The 23,980-nt window shown below is 34.9% G+C and overlaps 1 protein-coding gene across 6 annotated transcripts in view; it reads right to left on the reverse strand.

Annotated features, from left to right (window-relative positions):
* The window catches only part of NF1 (neurofibromin 1), a 274,044-nt gene that overhangs the window by 174,963 nt on the left and 75,101 nt on the right, over positions 1-23,980 (reverse strand). For all 6 annotated transcript variants that reach the window (XM_073235129.1, XM_073235127.1, XM_073235128.1 and 3 more), the window contains exons 4-8: positions 17,032-17,222; positions 11,906-12,012; positions 6,472-6,539; positions 6,027-6,102; positions 5,167-5,324 (exon numbers count right to left, since the gene is read on the reverse strand). In XM_073235129.1, coding sequence (XP_073091230.1) covers positions 5,167-5,324; positions 6,027-6,102; positions 6,472-6,539; positions 11,906-12,012; positions 17,032-17,222 — 600 coding nt within the window. The remainder of the gene's footprint in view (positions 1-5,166; positions 5,325-6,026; positions 6,103-6,471; positions 6,540-11,905; positions 12,013-17,031; positions 17,223-23,980) is intronic.

Here is a 23,980-nt window from a genome sequence, read left to right on the forward strand (position 1 = left end):
CCTCTAACCCTAAACTTTGGATTTTCCTTATTGCTTACATAAAGCTTAAATTCAAACTAGCTCACAATGGTTTCCAGGTTACTCAAGTCTGCCTTTTCATCTTCATTTCTTATCATAGCCTTCGTGAATCTTCCACTCTCTGACTAACTTTTCTGAACATACCTTCAACATTTTTACATCCATTTTCTTGATTACCCTGTCTTGAACAACAATCTCTCTTATCTAAATTCTATTCTTATTTCAGGCTCAATTAAGGTTCCATTACCTTTTCCATAAAACTTCCCTTATATCCAAACTTCATCTGAATTCTTACAGTACACTTACATGTATTATCTCCTAGTAAATAGATATTCTTGCTATAAAACATTTCATCCAGTAAGAAATAACTGGGAATTTTAGGGAGACAGCAGTGTGAGCCATCCTTTGACTGTCTATTAACTCCTTTACTCCTTAGTTCCAATGTTCACCTCTTGTTCCTGGAAATATAGCTATAATTTCTCAGTCTCCAGTTAGATGTGGCCATATAACTGAGTCTATCCAATGAATGGGAATGAAAGTGTGCCATTTCTAGGCCTGGCCCATTAAAATCTTTAGCATGCTTTCCTTTGTTATCTTTTTCCCCTCTGGCAAGCAGAATAGAAACAACGCCTGTAGAAGTCACGTGGTGAAGATAGCAGTCTTTGCTGGCCAAGGTCCTAAGAAACCACAAAGAGGAGGGCTGTACTGCAGAACTGTTCAGTGCACCTACTCGGTACTATTTCACAAGTATAATAATTTGCTATTGTGCTGAGCCGTTATACTACCGACCCTAGTACAATAAAAATACAATTTAAAAAAAAAATTATAAACTGAAAAAGAGAACTTTTCACATACAGTTTGCAGTCTAGGATGAAATGAAATGACAGGGTTCTATTTGTTGTTTGTTCTTTGTTTGGTCTATAATAAAGAGCTATGCATGAGATTGAGCCTGGGAGGAGTTCTGCCATGTGGCCAGTCTGCTGGCCACCTGAGGGAGCCCGGAGAGCTAAACCAACCATTTCCCACAGCCACAAAGGGCTACCTTAAGCCACCTACAGGGTAGTTCTTAGTGCAGCTTTAAAGATTTACATTAGATTTTGTGCCCTCAGAAATAATACATTCTACTCTAATGACCAAGTATATTTTTCTAAACAAATATGTACCACCATTTTCTAACCATATTTAAACTAAAAAAAAATTACCAAAAGCTAATAATTTGGAAATTATAAAATAATCCTCTAAATCAAATATGGTATCATTAAGTAAAATTAGAGATTCATTAGAAATTAATAAAATTGATAACTTTCTATGAAAACCATGACTGCATCTAAAAAGTGAAATTCAAAGCATTACAGATACTTCTACAGTTTTTTAAAAAATTGAAAATAGATGAACTAAGCCATTATTATCTCAAGGAACAAAAATGTAAATAAAATGAAAACTAATATTAATGACAGAAAATGTTAAATACTAGAAAATAAAAAGTCAAAAGGCTAGGTGTTAAAGACCAATAAAATAAATAAACACTAGTAAACATGAATGAGGAAAAATGAGAAATACTAGAAATGAGGAAAGAGTTACAAACATGGTTATTGAAGAAAACAATTATAAGAGAATATAGATATAATACTAATATATTATCCATCTATATGTATGGATATGTATATATCTATCTATAAAATATGTAGATACTACATATAAATCTTATCCATCTATATGTATGGATATGTATATATCTATCTATAAAATATGTAGATACTACATATAAATCTGTGCTCTTAAAATTGAAAAATATATTTCCTAGTGAAAAATAAATTATCAAAAATAACCATAAAAGAGGTAATTCCTCAAAACACTAAAAACAGAATTAACATATGATCCAGCAATACCACTTCTGGATATGGATACAAACTAGTTGAAAGCAGGGGCTCAAGGAGCTACTCACACACTCATCTTCACAGCAGCATTATTCATCCTCACTAAAAAGTGGAAGCTACCCAAATGTTCAGTGGCAGATAAACTGGATAAATAAAATGTACTGCATATACACAATGGAATTTTAGCCTTAAAGTAAGGAAATTCTGCAATATGTTGTAATGTGAATGAATCTTGAGGACATTACACTAAGTGAAATAAGCCAGTCACAAAAAGACAAATACTGTATGATTCCACTTAAGGAGCCACCTAGAGTAGTTAGTCAGAGACAGAAAGTAGAATGGGGGTTGCCAGGGACTGGAAGGAGGGAGAAATGGGAAGTCATTGTGTAGTAACTGAATGCACAATGGTTCTCAAACTCTAGTGCACATCACTGTCACTTTACCAACCTAAAAGCAGCATCCCAGCGTGCCCCACCCGCAGAGCTTCCAACTAAGCAGACCAAAGTCCTAACAATTTGCATTTCTAACAAGTCTACAGGTGATGCTGTGGCTGTGAAAGTAGGTGAAAGACCACACTTTGAGAAACACTGAACTGAAAGCTCTTTGTCATAAAAAACATAAAAGGTAGACCAGAAGAATATACATCAACCCTTGACAGTGGCTATCCCTGGGACAGAAGGAAAGAAAATGGAATTAGTTGAATCAAAAGGGGACTTGGGCTTTCTCTATAATTAAAGAGAATTTATGCAAATACTACATGTTCAATTTTGTGAACCACATACAAATAGAAAAAAAAATGAGCAATATATCAAAGTTAATAGGGATATTGGGTGATCTTCAGTTTGATACATGCTTTAAATCTTCTGCTAAAAAAGATAATATAATCAAAAAGGAACAATGATCTGGAAAAATGTTTACTACCATCTGACTATAAAGGATTACTGCTCCTACTAGACAAAAAGTCCCATAAGTTAATAAAAGACTGGCAGCACAACATAATAGCAAAATAGGTAAAGAAAATCAATACTACACAAAAGAAGATGGAAATGGCCAAGAAACATGACATGATCCTGAACTAATTAATCATAAGGAGTAAACTGAGATACTATTCTTCCACCTTTTTAGTCTGGCACAAAACTTGAAGAGTAAAAACCATGTCACCCAGATGAGGATGCTGGAGGTCAGGCTTTCTAATTCAGTGTTCGTGAAAATGTGACACACTACAAATATTGGGGAATGTAAACCTAAGAATAGCTATTAAAATTTTGTACTAAAAATGCCCTTGACACCAAAATCCCAGTTTTGGAATTCTAGTCCACAGAATTAAAAGCATCAGTTAACAAGAATATATGAACAAAGATATTTATTTACTTGAGGATTATATGTAATGTGAAAAACCTAAAAGAAAAATCTAAAGATTCATCCATTCACAGTGAAATGGTTGAATAAATGAAGCACATTAGTATAGAATATTACCTAATACTTACAGAAACATATTAGATCTCTATTAACTATTCAAGATGTTGAGTAGTGTAAGATAATTTTATTTTAAAATGCAACAACCTCCACTTTATATGTGTATTTTCATTTAAATGTATAAGTAGGTATGAATGGAAGGATACACATTGAGCTAACACTGGTTAGCTCACAAGAAATCTGATTAGAAAAGAGAATACATAAAATATAAAAACATTTTTTAAAATTAAGAAAGATTAAAAAATCTAATTTTTTAATCTAAAAACTACTAGAGAAAAATATAAAAGCTTATTTCAAAAATCTTGGGAAGTTCCAGACACAAATGTCACATGCTACATGATTCCATTCATATGAAATGTCCAGAATAGGCAAATCCACAAAGATAGAAAATAGATTAGTGGTTGCCAGAGGGTGGGGTGAGAAGGGAATGAGAAGAGACTGCTAACAGGTGTGAGGTTTTGGGGGATGATTCAAGTGTTCTGGAATTAGATAGGGGTAATCATGTACAACTTTGTAAATACACTAAAAACCACTAAAATGTACATTTTAAAAGGAATTATATGTGAATTGTATCTCAACAAAATGAACAAATAAAATACTGGGGAGGTGAAATCTGACCAAAGCTGGAAGACAAAAAGAATATGACAGAGTGGACTACATATAAATTTTAAACATTTAAATAGTAAAAACAAAACAAAATAAAACCCATAAATGAAGTTTAAAATGAGAAACAAGTAAAAAATGTACACACATACCCCCTACAAATCAATAAAAGACAAATAATTTTATAAAAAACAAGAAATTCATAGAAGATAAACATTTGGAAAGACGTAGTTGTGACTGTTAAAATACAGATTCATTTTTAACTGTACTACTGAATTTATAGTTGCTTTTTACTTATGTCTATTTTCCCAATAAACAGAAACAAAAAAAATTACTATTTTGAATGGCCCCAAAACAGTTACAGTGGAAAAGCTGGGATACAGACCTAAGAGGAATACTGTAGTATCACAGACTCTCAAGGATTATCTAATTCTTTTATTTTCCCACCAGTGCATAAACTCCCTATCTAGTATTTCTACACAGTATTGAACCAGTCAGCTGATTTTGAATATTTCCATCAAGAGGCAAATCATGCAGGAGCCCATTTCACATTTAGTTAGCTATAAGTGTTTCTCCCAAAGTGGCAAAAACAAAAAATTAGCAAAACAAACTGTGTACAGAAATTTAAATAACACATTAAGTTTAATAACTAGCTCTTAATTATGAGATCCCCTTAGAATTACCGATTTTTATAATGTAAATTTCACTATATAAGATGGCATATGCAGTATCCTGCCTTCTTAATAAAATGCTGTGAAACTGTTCTAAAATACTTAGAATGAGTTATGAGACAATTTCATTAGCATCAAGTACACACGCATCTAAGTATATACAAATAACATACCACAAAAGTGAAGAATTATAGCAGGGCAACCCTTAAAGTGATTGTTAGAGAAATCATGTTTAACACTGAAATAAGTATCATTTAGTCTTCTCAGGTAAAGAATGAAACTACGGGATTGTTTTAAATCTTTAATTATTGAGTGGTATCATTTATTTTCCTCCAAATAAATTTATATATAAGTACATCTCTGCTAAGGCCAGCAAACAAAGAAACCTAAAATGACTGTAATTAGAAATGATCTCCTGAAATTCTATGCTTACAGAATGCCAAGACTTAAGCAATACATGCCCTGAGTAAAATAAACTGCTTCAAATATGGACATAATGGAAACAATTTTGCCCTCCTTACCTTATTCATGTTGTTTTCAACAACTACATCCTTGGATATATCCTGGATTATTTCTGGACACAAGATAAGGAGAATGATCTGTAGTGGCCATACTGCTGCTTTACGTTTAGTACTTTCAGCAAAACCATCCACCAAGTCAAACAGTTTCTCTGCACACTCTACATGGAAAATGTAGTTAAATGGTATTATTAGTCAAGAAGAAAATCTCTGGCATTAACTTAAAAGCCAGTACTATCCAAAAGGCCAAAGGTCACATTTTTAAAAGATTAATTTGGAGGTTTACTTAAACTAATAAATTCATTAGGTAAGCAGACAAGCAATGTTATATTTTCTATGTGTTAGAAGAGTTATATTAATCCATCCCAGAATAGTCCACATTTTAGAATGGTCAAATGTGTGTTGAGTCTCAATATTCAGGGCCTTATGCAAAATGCAATCTGCCCAAGGAACAAAGATAAAACAACTTCCCAAAGGGAAGCTAAGCTCTCTAGGAGTATATATTCTTTGCCTTGCAGTTGTGTCTCAAAAATTCTAGGTAAAGATATTACTGCTCTGTACTCACTCCCCTGAATACAAAATAAAGCCTTAGAGCACAAACAAAAAAGTACTTCTCTACAATGAGGAGCCATCAAATATCCAGCCCACAATTCAAATTAAAGATAAGAGCTTCATTTCAAACTCTTTTATTTGCTCAAAAGAAAGGAAAAGAGTTGAGGGTAATATAAGAGAAAAATAGTATTTCCTACTTGACATCAGTTGACAAGATGTAAAAGCACCCTAATAACAAAAATCACCTGAAAAGTGATAGGTTTTTAACCTCACAAGTGAGAATTTAAGACAAAATAATCTCTTTTCCTTACCAGCCATATCAGTCTGTGGAATCTGGTACAGCTTTGTAAATTCATCTGGATAATTTTCTACCCAGTTCCAAAATGCCTACAAATAACAAAACATGTTTTCATATGAAAGCAGAGATGTTTTCTTAATACAGTAAATAAAATGTCATACAGCCCCGATTATACTTTTACATTGTAAATTCATCTGGATAATTTTTTTACCCAGTTTCAAAATGCCTACAAATAAAAAAGAATGTTTTCATATGAAAGCAGAAATATCTTAATATAGTAAATAAAATGTCATATGGCCCTGATTATATTCTTATATTCGTAAGAATATTGTAGTGCATGGTCCCTAAAAAGTAATGTGAAATTATCATTCAAGTCATGACTTTTTGGTTCAAAATAGTTAAGACAGAAATATATGTAACCAAAATTAACAATTAAAACCAAAGAGGTTATAACTTACTTTTTCCAAGCTATTTATAACTGCTAACTGTGCGACCTTCCTTAGGGCTTTAAATTTAAATGCTGTTTCTGGGGAGAAAAATAGTTTTAAAATTAATTCTAGTTAACACAAATACAATTCTGAGCTACTAGTAAAAAATACCTTTTCTTTTACATATAAACTTTTGTTCCAGTAATATTTGTAAGCCATGTAAAGATAAAGACAATTAATATAAACCTAAATCTCACTGGTATGTCCACTAAAGACAAAACGGAGGAAGGAAGGAAGGCAGAAAAGGAGGGAGGGAGGGAAGGAAGGAAACATGCCTTTAACTTCAAAGGTTGCTGTGAGCTTTTTCCCCTTGTTTTGTTTTAATAACAACTTACTTTTTGAAAGAAGTGTAAAACACATGGTCATTGTTAAAACTTTTTAAAATGTACAATCTAAGGGAAATTTTAAACATCATCCCTGATTCTGTCATTCAAAGACAATCACAGTTGAGTTTGGTGAATTTTCCCTCCATTCCTTTTTCTATGAATGTTTAAGACAAATATATTTACCATAATTGAGATCATATAGGCTGTATCAAACATGTTTGTTCCTTTCACTTCACATACTATTTCAAAATTTTTCTGTATCATTAAAAATTTGTCATACGTATATTTGATGGCTCTCTATATAACAGTAACTATATCATACATACAACATTCCAGGTATTTTTAATCTAATATATTTAATTCTTTCAAAATCTTAATGTTTTCAAATATTACAGATGAGCAAACTGTATTTCTGAGGTTACACACCTAACAAATTATTGAACTGGGTTTCAATTCCATTGTCTTTTCAGTATGCTCTGATGAATTTCAAAACATTTAAGTCACTGTTTATTTAGGCATTTTCCAATTGTACATTTAAGATATTTCCAAATTTTCAAATTATAAATAACACAAATACTTTTACATCCAAATCTTCTCCATATTAGTGATTATTTCTTTTAAGGTAAGTAAATATCTAGAAATAGAACCGTTCAGTCAGACAGGAATACTTTTTAAGGCTATTAATAAATACTGCCAAGCTGATTTTCAAAGGGTTGAACCAAATGCCACTTCCACCAAGTATATAAAAGTGCCTTTATCACATCCTTGTCATCATTAAACACAGTTAGTTTTTCATTCTTGCTAATTTGTTCAAACTAGTACACTGCATTTTTAAAACAAGACTAAACATTTCTCCATTTAAATATATTAGATATTTTAATTTCCTCTTCTCTAAATTTATTGTCTGGAAAAGATGATCCTTCTATAAACTATTTTACTAGTAATAGTCCCTTGGTAGAAAACTCCCCTTAGAGATTTTTTTCTTTTGAGGTATAACTGACATGCAACATTGTATTAGTTTCAGGTGTACATGATACGGTATTTGTATATACTGCAAGATAATCACCACAATAAGTCTAGTTAATGTCTGTTACCACATGCAGTTACAAATTTTTCTTATATCTCCATAACTTTTTTATTTATCTTATAACTGGAAGTTTGTACCTTTGGCCCCTTCCACCTGTTCCATCCCTCCACCCACCATCTGTCCCCCACCTCTGACAACCACCAACCTCTCCTCTGTAACTATGAGCTTGGGTTTTCTTTTTTTTCTTTCTTGCCTTCTTTTTTTTTTAAGATTCCACATATAAGATCATATGGTATTTACCCTTTTTGACTTAATGCACAATGCCCTCGAGGTCCATCCATACTGTCACAAATAGCAAAATTTCATTCTTTCTTATGTCTGAATAGTATTCCACTGCAGATATATATGCCTCAGCTTCTTTAGCCATTCATCTATCAACGTACACTTAGGTTGCTTCCATATCTTGGCTACTGCAAATAATGCTGCACATGGGGGGTGGTGGTGCATATATCTTTTCAAGTTGGTGTTTTTGCTTTTTCTTCAGACAATACCCAGAAGTAGAATTGCTGGATCATATGATAATTCTATTTTTAATTTTTTGAGGAACCTCCATACTGTTGCCATAGTGGCTACACCAATTTACATTCCCACCAACAGTGTATGAGGGATCCTTTCTTTCCATATCCTTGCCAATACTTTTTATGTCTTGTCATTTTGATACTAGCCATTCTGACAGGTGTGAGGTAGTATCTCATTGTGTTTCTGATTTGCATTGTTCTGATTGTAAGTAATGTTGAGCGTCTTATCATGCGTCTGTTGCCCATATGGTATGTCTCCTTTGGAAAAATGTTCAGCTCCTCTGCCCCTTTTTAACTGGATTTTTTTTTTCTGTTGAGTTGTATGACTTCTTTATGTTTTTTTGTATTAACCCTTTATCAGATATATGATTTGCGAGTATTTTTCTTCCATTCAGTAGGTTGCCTTTTCATTTTGTTAATGTTTCATTTGCTGTACAGAAGCTTTTTAGTTTGATGTAGTCCCACTTGTTTTTGTTTTTGCTGCCCCCATGGACTTTTACCAAAGGGATACAGGTACTTACAACATTTATATTAATATCTTCCTAAGCTATAGATGAGTCTTCAAGTAACAAAATTGTCTAAACAATCTTTTAAATGCCAATTTTTTTCTTGGACTTGGAAATAAATAACTTGCTCTCCAAGACAGTTTTAAAGCAGCTCTTCTTTGCTCTTGCTCTCTCTTGATTTCCAGTAATGGCATTATACTTCATAAGGCCCTTGAACCTATCTGACATCATATGTTCATCAACTTTACCTTTATCACATTTTAAATGCATTATACACAGTAGTCTATTCTCAATTCCAATGTATACATCTTTTATTACTCCAGTTGTACAAATTCATGACTGGACAGCCTACTGATACCTCAAACTCAATAGATCTAAAACTCAATTCATCATTTTCCTAGCCACCTTCTTCTCTGTTGTCAACCCTTCCTTCCTTTCCTGTTTTAACCAGCTTGTTCTGTAAGTACTTGGTGATACTTCTTTTTAACACCATATGTCTAAATTTATCACCAAATGGTGTGTGATATATTCTACTCAAATGTTACATCCTAAATACCCTATCAAACTGATCCCCACCTTACCCCATTCCATCCAGACCTCCACTACCCTCATTATTTACTTCTTACTTACATTACAACACAACCAAGTCCTAGAAGTCCATGTAACCTTCTACCAAATCATCCTGTAAATTCCAAGCAAAGTGGTACCTGAAATAAAATACTGATCCCACCTTAAAGTCTTTCCATCACTTTCCATAACCACTAAAATAAAGCCTCATAACTCAAAAGCACAATAGCTTTGTGACTCACTAGCTTGTCACCTTGTCACTCACTAGCTGTCTGACCTTGGAAATGTTATTTAAGCCTCTATTTCCTCATCTTTATAGAAAATGATACTACTACTATCTGTTTCATAGGGTTATTGTGAGGATTAATGAGAAAAGGCAAGTGAATGGCATAGCATGATGCATGGCACATACTAAAAATATAACAGATGTTACTAGGCCTTTATTAATATAATATGACCTACTCTTTCACCTCCATACCTTGCTCTTTTTCTCATAACATCTATCACCCCAAAACAAATATACACTTCTTTCCTCACTTAATGTCAACCTATTTAATTTGCCACATTTCTTTGCAAATAATTTGATAACATTTGTCTCATAAAGCAGGCCATGAGCTCCACTGGGACAGACTCAATATTTTATTAATCTTTGTAAGCCCAGGTTTCTTGCACAGTTTCTCAACAAATGCTGTTAAATTGAATTTAAATTATATTTACTACTTTTACTATTCACGTTCCAAGAAGTTTCCATTCCTTTCACCTCTGTCACTTAGAGCCATCTTGTGCTGGCCTATTTAATATTGGCTTTGTACACATTTATCAGCAAATACTCTAAATTTATGTTCATGAGAGACCTCCATTCAATAAGGGTAATGTACCACAATAAAAAGAAAGTCATTTATCCACACATTTAGTTTCTCTTATTTGGGCATGAACAAAAATCTCAATTAACTATTATGAATTAAACATTACTAAGAAAATTGATGTTTAAAATAAGCACTTATTATTGGACAATCTGGACTAGATTTATTTCCAAAATGTCTCTGAATGTTATGAAAAATCACAAAACCCTAGATATACTTCTTAAATTTTATATATAAAAGAAATCTCTAAATTTTACCAATCATTTCCGTAACTTCTCAATGTTTAATGATACTAAAATCTTGACATTTCAACTATAAATTAAGTGGTTTATTAAAATCTAAAATAACTGCTGTCTGCTTGTCCATAACTTGACATAATAGCAAAAATTATCCTTTTTTCCCCTTTATTAAAGTTACAAAAAAGTGATTTAACTGTTGCTTGGTTTTATAATGTTTATGACCTAAAATCAGTAACAGAGATGGAACACAGCCTCATGGTTTGGATCTATATATCTTTTTACATTTCTGATGAACTAGTTGACTTTAAAGCAAATGTTAAGAAAACTCAAAAAGTATTCTCAAAATTACACTGCATAACTGCTGAGGTTTTCAAAGCTCATATAACTAAATCTCCGTTCAGATCAGCCACTAAAAACATTATTCACAATTACTTAATCAATGTACAAAGTAAAATAAAAATATGTGTGAATCGTATACTATACGATTTCATGTTTACATTAGCCAGGATCCAATATTACACAAAATTAAAAAACAATTTTATGAAATGAATTTAGGTATTTATACTCAGTTTATTAAATAATGCTCACTGATATCTTATCTATAATAACTTCCTGCTTTCCAAAAAACTTCTCTCAATTCCTTCTGACAGTTTATTTCAATCAACATAATCATGTAAAGTACTTTCCAAAGCTTTAAAATTACATAATAGGCATTATAATATTCCTGTGTGGGACTACTATTGACATGCTCTACAGGAAGCAAAACTAGGCACTGAAAGGGAAGAGACTTTGCAATGCTTTAAAATCAGTCAGTAAATCATTAACAGAGCTGAAAAGAGAAATGTTACAAGAGAGATTCCTGACTCAGTTCTCATTATAAGATCACAATATTTTGATTCCACTCTGCAATGAAACATTTGATATCCTGCTAAACTGTTTACGGCACTACAATAGCCAAACAGATAAATTCTACAAACTATACCTTAAAGAAATGAAATTCTAGAAAAATTAAATAACAGCATCCTTATATTCTCTTTATTAAAAGCAAAAATTATAGTTGAATAAAACTCTACAAAAACTTGGCCAAAATTTAAGATACTCATTCTCTCTATTGTATTGTTTCAAAAGTTTCAAAAATCATTGAGCCATAAGTATTATTATCCATTTCACAAGGATATTTGCATTATAAAATCCACTTTTATGTTCTGGCTCAGCACAATAGTACAATTAATAGATTCAAAATACAGGTTTTCCACCCAGAGTGATTAATGTTGGATATATTATACATTTAAACTTACCCTTCAAGAGTCTTTTTAATTTTGCACAATCCACATTGATATACTGTAACAATTCTATATCATGAACATCAACATTATCTTCTGAACAAACAGTCAATTCCTGTAACCTAAAAAGTAAAAACCAAAATAGTTATCAACTTAAATCCTAGACCAGCCCAAAATTCTGGATTCAACAGATTTTTCATAAGCCAATGACAAGCTTATAAGAGAAAATACACACATAAAAATAGAAGAATAAAAATTCTTTATGAAAATCTAAAGAAACATACTAATTCAGAGGATGTAATGAAAGAAACCACGATAATCCAGTAAATTTCACTATTTGTATCAAATCATCATGTAGTATACCTTAAACATATATAATTTTTATTAAAAAAATAATCGCAGCACACTGATAACTGCTGAAGCAGAGTGAGAGATGCACGGGTATTTGAAATACTCGTCTCTCTGCTATGTAATAATAAGGTTTTAAAATTCACTTTCAAATTATAAGTAAAATAAAGATACATTTATTAACTTCTATTCACATCTACTACACTTTAGAGACATGAATGGTATTTTATCTATATTTATAGGATGTATTCACTTTATATAAAAAAAGGAAGAAGTCTTTCTTTATTGTGCTTTTCACAGTCTGTACATGTAATTATTTGTCCCTCTGTCACAGAACTTAAGCTTCTAAGGACAAGAATCTTTCTAAACCCCAAATTTCCCTTACATTAAATATGAAGTTATCACAAATGTAGAAAAATTTAACACTTAACCAAAGTATACTTTTTAACTGATAAAGAAATTCACTTAAGCCTTAAAGAGATTAAAGTTTTCTTCCATTTTTCACTAGCAACCACAGTTGGTGCTGCGAAGTAACTGAATTGTGCTTCCTAATGAGATGTATGCATTATTTCAAAACAAGAAGATATCAAATAATGTAAGCAATAAAATACAATTACTAATTTTCATAAATTCAGAGAGAGATGGTGAAAAAGCACAAATATGACAATCTTATTCATAATATTAAGTTGAATTTTTATCATTTCAGTGCAGTTTAAAACTGACATTAATCATCACACTAAACTTTCAGTTACTAAAAATGAAATTAATCCCACTTCTTCCTTCTCAAATTTTTTTTTCACTCACTTTGGTCTCAGATGTATAGCTACATTAAAATTATTCTCAGCATTTACAACTAAAGCTCTTTGTGTCATCAGGGTGCGAAACCAGGTTCATACCAGCAACGAGAAGGTCCTCAATACTGATTTACATGTTAAAAATTCAACAACTGCTGCAGAAAGCCTGAACTATGGAATAGGACTCCTTACGAAACACAACTTAATAAATCAGCAATACCAACTTTTGAAAAGCTGACTTTTGGTTGGTTGTGGAAATGGAAGAAAAGTTTAATTCCTTTTATAGCCAGTTATTTCCATAGGGAGGGGTATTTTGTGAAGCTTACACATCATTTCTGAAGCAGAGAAATCAAATAAATAAAGGGTAGTTTGAGCAAAAGACACGAAGTGGAACACCTATCACCAAAACATCTAGAAAGACCAGGTAAACTGAACAACAACAAATATTTAAAATGCATTGGAATGAAGTAAAACAAACACCACCCACCCAGTAATCTACCCAGGTCAAGAAATGAAGAGGAAACTGAAAACCAGAGATGGTTTGAAAGACATGATCAGGCTGTCCAACAACTGAAGAAAGAAAGTGGTTAGGTCTTTTTTATCTCCTTGACCTAGAGGTTTGGGGCTAACATCCACAACGGATTAGATACAAAGCCTTGTACCCTAATAATGCAAGGTGTAGAATTGGGGCCCTACCTGACTAGAAAAAGCTACACACTCCCTAAAAAAAGAGACACACAGAGACAGTCAAGGAAGGAAGGAAAGGAGGAAGGAAAGGAGAAAAAAAATGTATCAGCACAAGAAGTTTGTCTGCTCTGCCTAAACTCTGGGTAAGGGAAAAATCACCCAAGGTTGTTACCTTGAGGGTTTGAGGTCTGCATTTATACCATCCATACAATCTGTGGCTGAGAAATGAACAAAAAAAGTTAAGTCCAGAGCTAAGAACTTGGCAAAAGCAAATACAAAACCATGTCTAGGACACTCCTACAGCCTCAGGGTACAAAGATTCCCAAGAAAATATATTGATAAATAAAGATAAATATATTGATACATAAAGATAAATTTGCAAAGTTTAGAAACCAGAATAATTCACTATGAATGAGAGTTCACACAAATGAGATCACTTAACAGTCTTAAAGAGAATATATAATAAGTATGTTTTGAAAAATTTGAGGCATGTAAGAAACTTAAAACCATAGACAGAATAAGAAACCATTAAAAAAAAACCCCAGCAGATTTGTGAAAGAATCAAATACAACTTCTAAAGCCACTGAGTCTTCTGCTTCCAGTGGTTGTGTCAAATTAGATACTCCACAGAGCCCTCCCACTACAAAGCAATTAGATTTACTGCAGTTGTACAGTAATTCTGTGGAAAAAGCATCTACTCCTCTGTATAAAAGAATACCATGAGCCACAGAACACAGTATATATACCTCAAAAGAATAATAAAGTGATCTTAAAATCTGTAGCCCATATTCCATTAAAAGCAAAGGCCAGAAATATCAAAAGCTAATGTTAATCCTAAAACAGAAACATTCGTAGACAGGTAGAATGGTGAAGTACAACAAACTTCCATAATATTGATTCACCTATTATGCAACACATAAAAATCAGCCTTCAGAAAGAACTGTCATTCTACTCACTCACATATTTTAAGTCACCTAACGCTATTATAGCAAAGTCCTAAGATATCTCCAGCTAAACTAAACGATCATAATGGTCTTTCAGGTGAGTAGTCCTCTAACAAGACCAGCTCCTATTTCTGGCACAGCTAAATTAAACAGCAAATGCAGTTATCTGAAATAACGTATCTCATAGATCCCATCTGAACAGCCTGTCCCCTGAAAGCTAAAGAAGCTGGCTTATTTTGGAAGTACTTCACCTCTATTCTGAAAACAGTGAACTAGGTTCAGGAAATAGACAAAAGTTGTCTATTTTTATATGTGCTAATGCTGCAAAATCCCATAAAATAAAACCTTTGGTGACTACAGGGTTTTCAAAGGTAGCACATTTGCTGTGTTTTATAAAGCAATTCATATTTACAGTAAAAAACACTTTTTTATTTTATCATTCTCTACTTTCAACCTAAGATTACCTCAAATAGTAAAGGCTGGTCTAGTAATCACCTAAACAAAGAAGAGGTGTTGCTTTTTATAATTTTACATCTCCTATTCCCTAAGTATTTGTTACCTTGTTGCTTCAATCAGTATTATGACTCAAAATATGAAATGTTATTACTCAAAAGATTTCATGAAGACATTGTTCTACATTGTGTAAACACTACCAACATTATCAATCATATTATACCATTAAATAAATTTTTAATTTTCTTCACACCAGAATTCTGATGAGAAGTTGAGTAACAGTGTTGTGTAGCATCATCATCATAGAAATGTCATTTTTAATTTAAAAGACTATAGGATTTTGAAGTTAGCTAATTCCCCCAAAACACCACAGCACAAATTTACAAATTATGGTGTACATTCTCATTCACACCTTTGGAAAACAACAGAAGAATGAACAAATCTAACCAATGTTAGTCCACTGTTCACACAATAGACAAGTCAAAAGATGCCGAGGTACCAAAAAACAAAGAGGATTGGTTTTCTCTATTCAGTATAATCTCTGGTTTACTGATCACTAAGTGACTTATGTTATACAGTTAACCCTTGAACTACATGAGGGTTAGGGGTGATGACACCCAACTCTCCTACCCCGTGAAGTCAAAAATATAAGTATAACTTTTGACTCCCCAAAAATTCAACTGGTAATACCCTACAGTTGACCAGCAGCCTTACCAATAACATAAACAGTTGGTTGACACATATTTTGTATATTATATACTGTATTGTTACAATAAAGTAAGCTAGAGAAAAGAAAATGTTTTTCAAATTGGCACAAATCTCCAGAAAATTTTCCAATATTTATTGGAAAAAAAAAACAATGCATAAGCAGACCTGTGCAGTTCAAATCCTTGTTGTTTAAGGATAATCTGTCCTCCTTGGTCATAATTAAGGACCCATTTGACTCTACTTGCATGAGAAAGGCAAATCATTTGCATAAAAGCAAGTTCCAGAGTTACTTGCTATGGTCAGTTATAATTCCATTCCACAAGAGTGCCATCGATAACAATTTCTCCCCAGGTATAGTATATCACAACTTATGATCACATGATGATTTTTAATCATCAACAAAAGCTTAAATTATATTCATCAAGCAATTTTAAAGCACAGCAGTATATACTATAAAAAGGATTTTGTCAAAAGATGAATAAAATAGAAGTATAAGGAAGCAAACTGGTATAATGTAATTAATAGACTCTGAATTCAGTCAACTTAGAAATTTTGGTTCCTCCATTATTTGGCATTGCATGTAGGTAACTTCTTTGGGTATTAGTTTGCTAACCTGTGAAACGGGGAAGTATCAGCTACATTTCAGAGATACTGTCAGGATAAAACAGCACAGTATATGCTGTAAATGCTCCACAAATGGGAGCCTTACGGTTCATACACTTAAAACACAGTCTACTTTCTGGTGAATTCCACTTTGCAGTTACTCACTTCCTTATGCTTTCTGTACTGTTGGGTTTTTTGTTTTTTTTTTTTTTTGGTAACTTAGTATCTTGTGATAAGGTGAAAAGCTGTGAGATCATCAGAATTCTGACTACTCTTATCAATTATTCTATCTGATCAGTTATTTTAATTTAAAGGAATGTTAAAGGGCCAAACCAAAATTTCATACTCTGTTAAAAAAAGTTGGTCAAGAGTGGTATTTTTTCCTAAAATTCAGACTTTCAAGTTTATAACTGACTCATATTTAATGGTACACACCAATACCACAATATCACATAATAAAGATTTCAAAGAAATCAATGCATAAAATTTCTACAGGAGTCCAGGTCAAGCTAATTTCTGTCAACTTTTTATTTTTATGCAGACAAAAGACAGACTTCTAAAATTACATTACTTACAATAACCCTATACAAATTTACACACTAACCTGGTAGAAATGCGACTGAAGACTGCATTGAAGTTATTGCAGCTGAGAGAAAATAAAACCCCAGAGGCAGAATTCCGAAGTTCAGCAGCATGCTGGTTTCCCTCACGACAGGTGTGAAGAAAATGGCAGATTTCTGGCAGCAACTGTTTGACCAGCATCGTTTCATCTAATCTCATTGTGTCCTTTGGTTGCTAAAATAGAAATAATCACATAATTCCAAAACATTCTTAAATTTACATGAAAATATTTTCTATTATGTACATTTTCAAACACACCTAAGAGTTTAAATAGAATAATGAACACCCATATACTCATTACCTAGATTCAGCAATTAATACTTCATCATGTTTCTTATACCTACCTACAATTAGTCTAATAAAGAAGACAGTTCCATCTCTCACCTCTTAATCATAGGGAAAGTCCAGCCCCTGCCATCCATCTTCCCTAGCTCCCCCTTATTCCTGCTTGTGTTCCTGTTCATCAAATCCCTTCCTGGGAATCCCCAGTCATGAGTTCTAAATAAACTTTACATATTGTGTCATCTGTCTCAACATCCAGTAAATTCCTGGTGTGGACCATCACATACGCCTTTGGGCAGATTGACCAAAACAGAGAGATATTACTTATTACAAATAATTTTGTTTTCGTTGAAACATTTCAAAGTTAGTTATGAACATTGTAATACCTCACCTCTAGGTACTTTAGCACCACCAAAAAACAAGAACATTCTCCAATATAACTTCAATACAACCATAACCACAAGGAAAAATAAACAATTCCATTGTATCAACTAATATCCCATCTATATCAAACTTCCCAAACTGCCCCCAGAATATCTTTCAGAGATTTGTTTTATTCAACTAGGATCCAAAAAGGGTTCATAGACTGCAGTGTGATTGTTAGGTCCCTTTAGTGTCTTTATTCTAAAACTATCTTCCCTGGACTCTATATACATCAATTTGATTTTTCATAACATTAAGAAAATGGACCAGTTGCTTATAAAATGATCCATACTGTTGGTTTGATTTTTTTGTTAGTTATGTACCTTAACCTGTTCTTCTACTTACTGTTATTTTCTGTAAATTGAGATCTAAACTTACTGTTCTGATTAGATTCAGATTAAACACTGTAGGTGATCAGTACCATTTCTATTACATTACATCAGGAGTACACTATGCCAGTCGGTTTCACCATTAATGACACCAAGTTTGATAACTGGTGTGTTAACTCTGAGACATCCCCTTTGTAAAAGAAATCTCTACTTTACAATGAACAACATAGCCAATGGATAAGGTATCTTGTAGATATAATGCTCCACATTAGAATTTCACAAGTGTTAGTATCCACATATGAATGATAATTTTGAAAATACCAAGCATGATAACAAAGAACAAAATACTGTGTAAATGTGTGTGCTATGCTTGATTCTGAAATTGGAACCCAAGTATGATCAGATGCAAACACACTGAAATAGAGGCAACACATAAACAAGTATCACAAAGAACCGCAAAATTTGAGTTATGACTGTTTCTTATAAACAGGCTAACCAAGTTACAGTGTTAAAACTAACTCCAATTAATAAACAAGTAAAAATTGTACAAGTGTTTGATCGTTTGAATAATGGTTATATATACAGGAACAAAAATACTTAGGATTCCACAAACTCTACAAAATTTTACCCATAATATGATATTGGTGAGTATTTTCTCACTTTTAGTATGAATAGCATTACTTTTTAAATTATAAACTTCGTGAAAAAAACACATTTTCAATAGTAGAGTGGAGCAAGATAATATATATCTTATGCATTACACAAATCATATCACACCTACTTAAACCAGAGTTTCAATTAAGCTACTTCCAAGGAATATCAAATTAAACAGTGGTCAATAATATCAGTGATATTTCTCCAAAATACATTTACCATTACCTTTCAATTACAAATGTTAATACAGAAAAGCTATAGAACTGAAAGAGGCAATAAACCACCCTATCCCCATTCAAACATGGATGTGGCTGATACACTGGTATTTACCATTAAAGTAGTAAGACCACTACAAAAGATTCAGGAGAAGTTTAAAACTGTCCACCTTCCAATTCCATCATCCTATTTAATATTTAAAAGAGCTTTTTGATCTATCACTCCATTTTACAAATAAACAACAGCATATCACCAATTAATAGAAAGCACCAAGCTGAAACAGAACTAGCGTACCCTCAATTTAAGTAGAAAACTTATAAGCACTGTCTCACAATTTTCATTTATGGCCAAGGGTCAATAAAAGACTTTAAAACATTATCTTAGGTTTTGTAGCCTATAGTCTTAAATACTTCGCTTCCCTAAAGATACATAATTGTGTGAATATAATTATTTTTTCCAACTCCCTACTCTGCTCCCCAAACACTTCTGACCATTCCCTTTCTTCTCAACCACACAATCAGTCCTCATATGTCGAAGTCCCTTCTAGCTAGGCTTACTATAAAAAACAACTGTTGCAAACATGGATGGAGCTAGAGGATATTATGTTCAGTGAAATAGGTCAGACAGAGAAAGACAAATACCAAATGATTTCCCTCATTTGTGGAGTACAGCAATGAAGCAAAACTGAAGGAACAAAAAAGCAGCAGACTCACAGACTCCAAGAAGGGACTAGTGGTTACCAAAGGGGAGCAGTGGGGGAAGGCAGGTGGGGAGGCAGGGAGAAGGGGATTGTGGGGTATCATGATTGGTGCACATGGTGTGTGTGTGGGGTCACAGGGAAGACAGTGTAGCTCAGAGAAGACAAGTAGGGACTCTGTGGCATCTTACTACACTGAAGGACAGTGACTGCAATGGGGTATGGGAGGACTCAATAATAAGGGTGAATGTAATAACCACATTGATTTTCTTGTGAAACCTTCATAAAAGTATATATCAATGATACCTTAAAAAATAAAACTGTTGGCGGGAGCCAAGATGGCGGCGTGAGTAGAGCAGTGGAAATCTCCTCCCAAAAACACATAGAGCTATGAAAATATAACAAAGAAAAATCTTCCTAAAATAGAGACCACAGGACACAGGACAACATCCAGACCACATCCACACCTGCAAGAACCCAGCGCCTTGTGAAGGGGGTAAGATACAAGCCCCAGCCCGGCGGGACCCGAGTGCCCCTCCCCCCGGCTCCCGGCGGGTGGAGAGAAACCGGAGCAGTTTTTTTTTTTGGCGAGCGCTTTTTGGAAGCCTTAGAGGGACGGGCCCCCGTTGCTGGGGAGGCAGGGTGGCGGGACCGGTGAGGAGGTGCCTGGGAACGGCGCCGGAGGACAAAGAATATCCCGCGTTTCTCCCTGCGAGACCTGGGGGCGGGTGCCTGAGACCGGTGCCTGAGGACGGAGGAGGTCGCGCGTTTTTCCCCTTTTTTTTTTTTTTTTTCTCTTTTTGGCAAGCGCTTTTTGGAAGCCTTGAAGGGACGGGGACCCCAGTGCTAGGGAGGCACGGTGGCGGGACTGGTGAGCGGGTGGCTGGGACCGGCGCCTGAGGACAAAGAATATCCCCAGTTTTTCCCTGCGGGACCGGTGGGCGGGTGCCTGAGACCGGCACTTGAGGACAGAGGAAATCGCGCGTTTTTCCCCTTTTTTTTTTTTTTTCTCTTTTCTGCGAGTGCTTTTTGGAAGCCTAAAAGGGACAGGGACCCCGGTGCTAGGGAGGCAGGGCGGCGGGACTGGTGAGCGGGTGCCTGGGACCGGCACCTGAGGACAAAGAATATCCCGCATTTTTCCCTGTGGGACCGGTGGGTGGGTGCCTGAGACCAGCACCTGAGGACAGAAGAAATCGCGCGTTTTTCCCCTTTTTTTTCTCTCTTTTTGCCAAGTGCTTTTTGGAAGCCTTGAAGGGACAGGGACCCCGGTGCTAGGGAGGCAGGGCGACGGGACTGGTGAGCGGGTGCGTGGGACCAGTGCCTGAGGACCAAGAATATTGAGCGTTCCTTCCCTGCGGGACCGGTGGGTGGGTGCTTTTTGGAAGCCTTGAAAGGACAGGGACCCTGGTGCTAGGGAGACAGGGCAGCAGGACCAGTGCGCGGGTGCCTGGGACCGGCACCTGAGGAAAAAAAAAAAAAAATCGCGTGTTTTTTCTTTTTTTTTTTCCTTTCTGTTCCCTCTCTCATTGTTGCTGTTGTTGTTTTGGTTTGGAGAGTGCTTTTTGGAAATCTTAAAGGGGCAGGACAGGTCACTTAGACCAGAAGCAGGGAATCTGGGGATCTCTGGGCACTCTAACCCCCTGGGCAGCAGGGAGCACAGAGGCCCCTTACGGAGATAAATAGTCTCCTGGCTGCTCCCCCTCTAACGGGGCTCCACCATTTTGGAGGAACAGCCCCAGCCAGGCCAAGCCCACAGCAACAGTGGAGATAAACCCCAAAGCAACTGGGCAGGAAGCAGAAGCCCTGTCTGCGCACAGCTGCCCAGCACAAGCCACTAGAGGTCGCTATTCTCCCAGGAAAAGGCTACAAACCAACAAGAAGGGAAGCTCTTCCAGCGGTCACTTGTACCAGCTCTGCAGACTATCTCTATCACCATGAAAAGGCAAAACTACAGGCAGACAAAGATCACAGAGACAACACCTGAGAAGGAGACAGACCTAACTAGTCCTCCTGAAAAAGAATTCAAAATAAAAATCATGAACATGCTGACAGAGATGCAGAAAAAAATGCAAGAGCAATGGGATGAGATGCAGAGAAAAATGCAAGAGCAGTGGGATGAGATGCAGAGAAAAATGCAAGAGCAGTGGGATGAAGTCCGGAAGGAGATCACAGATGTCAGGAAAGAGATCACAGAAGTGAAACAATCCCTGGAAGGATTTATAAGCAGAATGGATAAGATGCAAGAGGCCATTGAAGGAATAGAAGCCAGAGAACAGGAACGTATAGAAGCTGACATAGAGAGAGATAAAAGGATCTCCAGGAATGAAACAACACTAAGAGAAATATGTGACCAATACAAAAGGAAAAACATTCGTATTATAGGGATACCAGAAGAGGAAGAAAGAGGAAAAGGGATAGAAAGTGTCTTTGAAGAAATAATTGCTGAAAACTTCCCCAAACTGGGGGAGGAAATAATCGAACAGACCATGGAATTATACAGAACCCCCAACAGAAAGGATCCAAGGAGGACAACACCAAGACACATAATAATTAAAATGGCAAGGATCAAGGACAAGGAAAGAGTTTTAAAGGCAGCTAGAGAGAAAAAGGTCACCTATAAAGGAAAACCAATCAGGCTAACATCAGACTTCTCAACAGAAACCCTACAGGCCAGAAGAGAATGGCATGATATACTTAATGCAATGAAACAGAAGGGCCTTGAACCAAGGATACTGTATCCAGCACGACTATCATTTAAATATGATGGTGGGATCAAACAATTCCCAGACAAGCAAAAGCTGAGGGAATTCGCTTCCCACAAACCACCTCTACAGGGCATCCTACAGGGACTGCTCTAGATGGGAGCACCCCTAAAAAGAGCACAGAACAAAACACACAACATATGAAGAAGGGAGGAGGAGGAATAAGAAGGGAGAGAAGAAAAGACTCTCCAGACAGTGTATATAACAGCTCAATAAGCGAGCTAAGTTAGGCAGTAAGATACTAAAGAAGCTAACCTTGAACCTTTGGTAACCACGAATCTAAAGCCTGCAATGGCAATAAGTACATATCTTTCAATAGTCACCCTAAATGTAAATGGACTTAATGCACCAATCAAAAGACATAGAGTAATAGAATGGATAAAAAAGCAAGACCCATCTATATGCTGCTTACAAGAAACTCACCTTAAACCCAAAGATAAGCATAGACTAAAAGTCAAGGGATGGAAAAACATATTTCAGGCAAACAACAGTGAGAAGAAAGCAGGGGTTGCAGTACTAATATCAGACAAAATAGACTTCAAAACAAAGAAAGTAACAAGAGATAAAGAAGGCCACTACATAATGATAAAGGGCTTAGTCCAACAAGAGGATATAACCATTCTAAATATATATGCACCCAATACAGGAGCACCAGCATATGTGAAGCAAATACTAACAGAACTAAAGAGGGAAATAGACTGCAATGCATTCATTGTAGGAGACTTCAACACACCACTCACCCCAAAGGATAGATCCACCGGGCAGAAAATAAGTAAAGACACACAGGCACTGAACAACACACTAGAACAGATGGACCTAATAGACATCTATAGAACTTTACATCCAAAAGCAACAGGATATACATTCTTCTCAAGTGCACATGGAACATTCTCCAGAATAGACCACATACTAGCTCACAAAAAGAGCCTCAGTAAATTCCACAATATTGAAATTCTACCAACCAATTTTTCAGACCACAAAGGTATGAAAGTAGAAATAAATTCTACAAAGAAAACAAAAAGGCTCACAAACACATGGAGGCTTAACAACATGCTACTAAATAATCAATGGATCAATGAACAAATCAAAATAGAGATCAAGGAATATATAGAAACAAATGACAACAACAACACTAAGCCCCAACTTCTGTGGGATGCAGCGAAAGCAGTCTTAAGAGGAAAGTATATAGCAATCCAGGCACACTTGAAGAAGGAAGAACAATCCCAAATGAATAGTCTAACATCACAATTATTAAAACTGGAAAAAGAAGAACAAATGAGGCCTAAAGTCAGCAGAAGGAGGGACATAATAAAGATCAGAGAAGAAATAAACAAAATTGAGAAGAATAAAACAATAGCAAAAATCAACGAAACCAAGAGCTGGTTCTTTGAGAAAATAAACAAAATAGATAAGCCTCTAGCCCAACTTATTAAGAGAAAAAGAGAGTCAACACAAATCAACATAATCAGAAATGAGAATGGAAAAATCACGACAGACTCCACAGAAATACAAAGAATTATTAAAGACTACTATGAAAACCTATATGCCAACAAGCTGGAAAACCTAGAA

This window comes from Manis javanica, chromosome 4 (genome assembly GCF_040802235.1).
Source record: "Manis javanica isolate MJ-LG chromosome 4, MJ_LKY, whole genome shotgun sequence".
In the NCBI taxonomy this organism is placed as follows: Eukaryota; Metazoa; Chordata; class Mammalia; order Pholidota; family Manidae; genus Manis; species Manis javanica.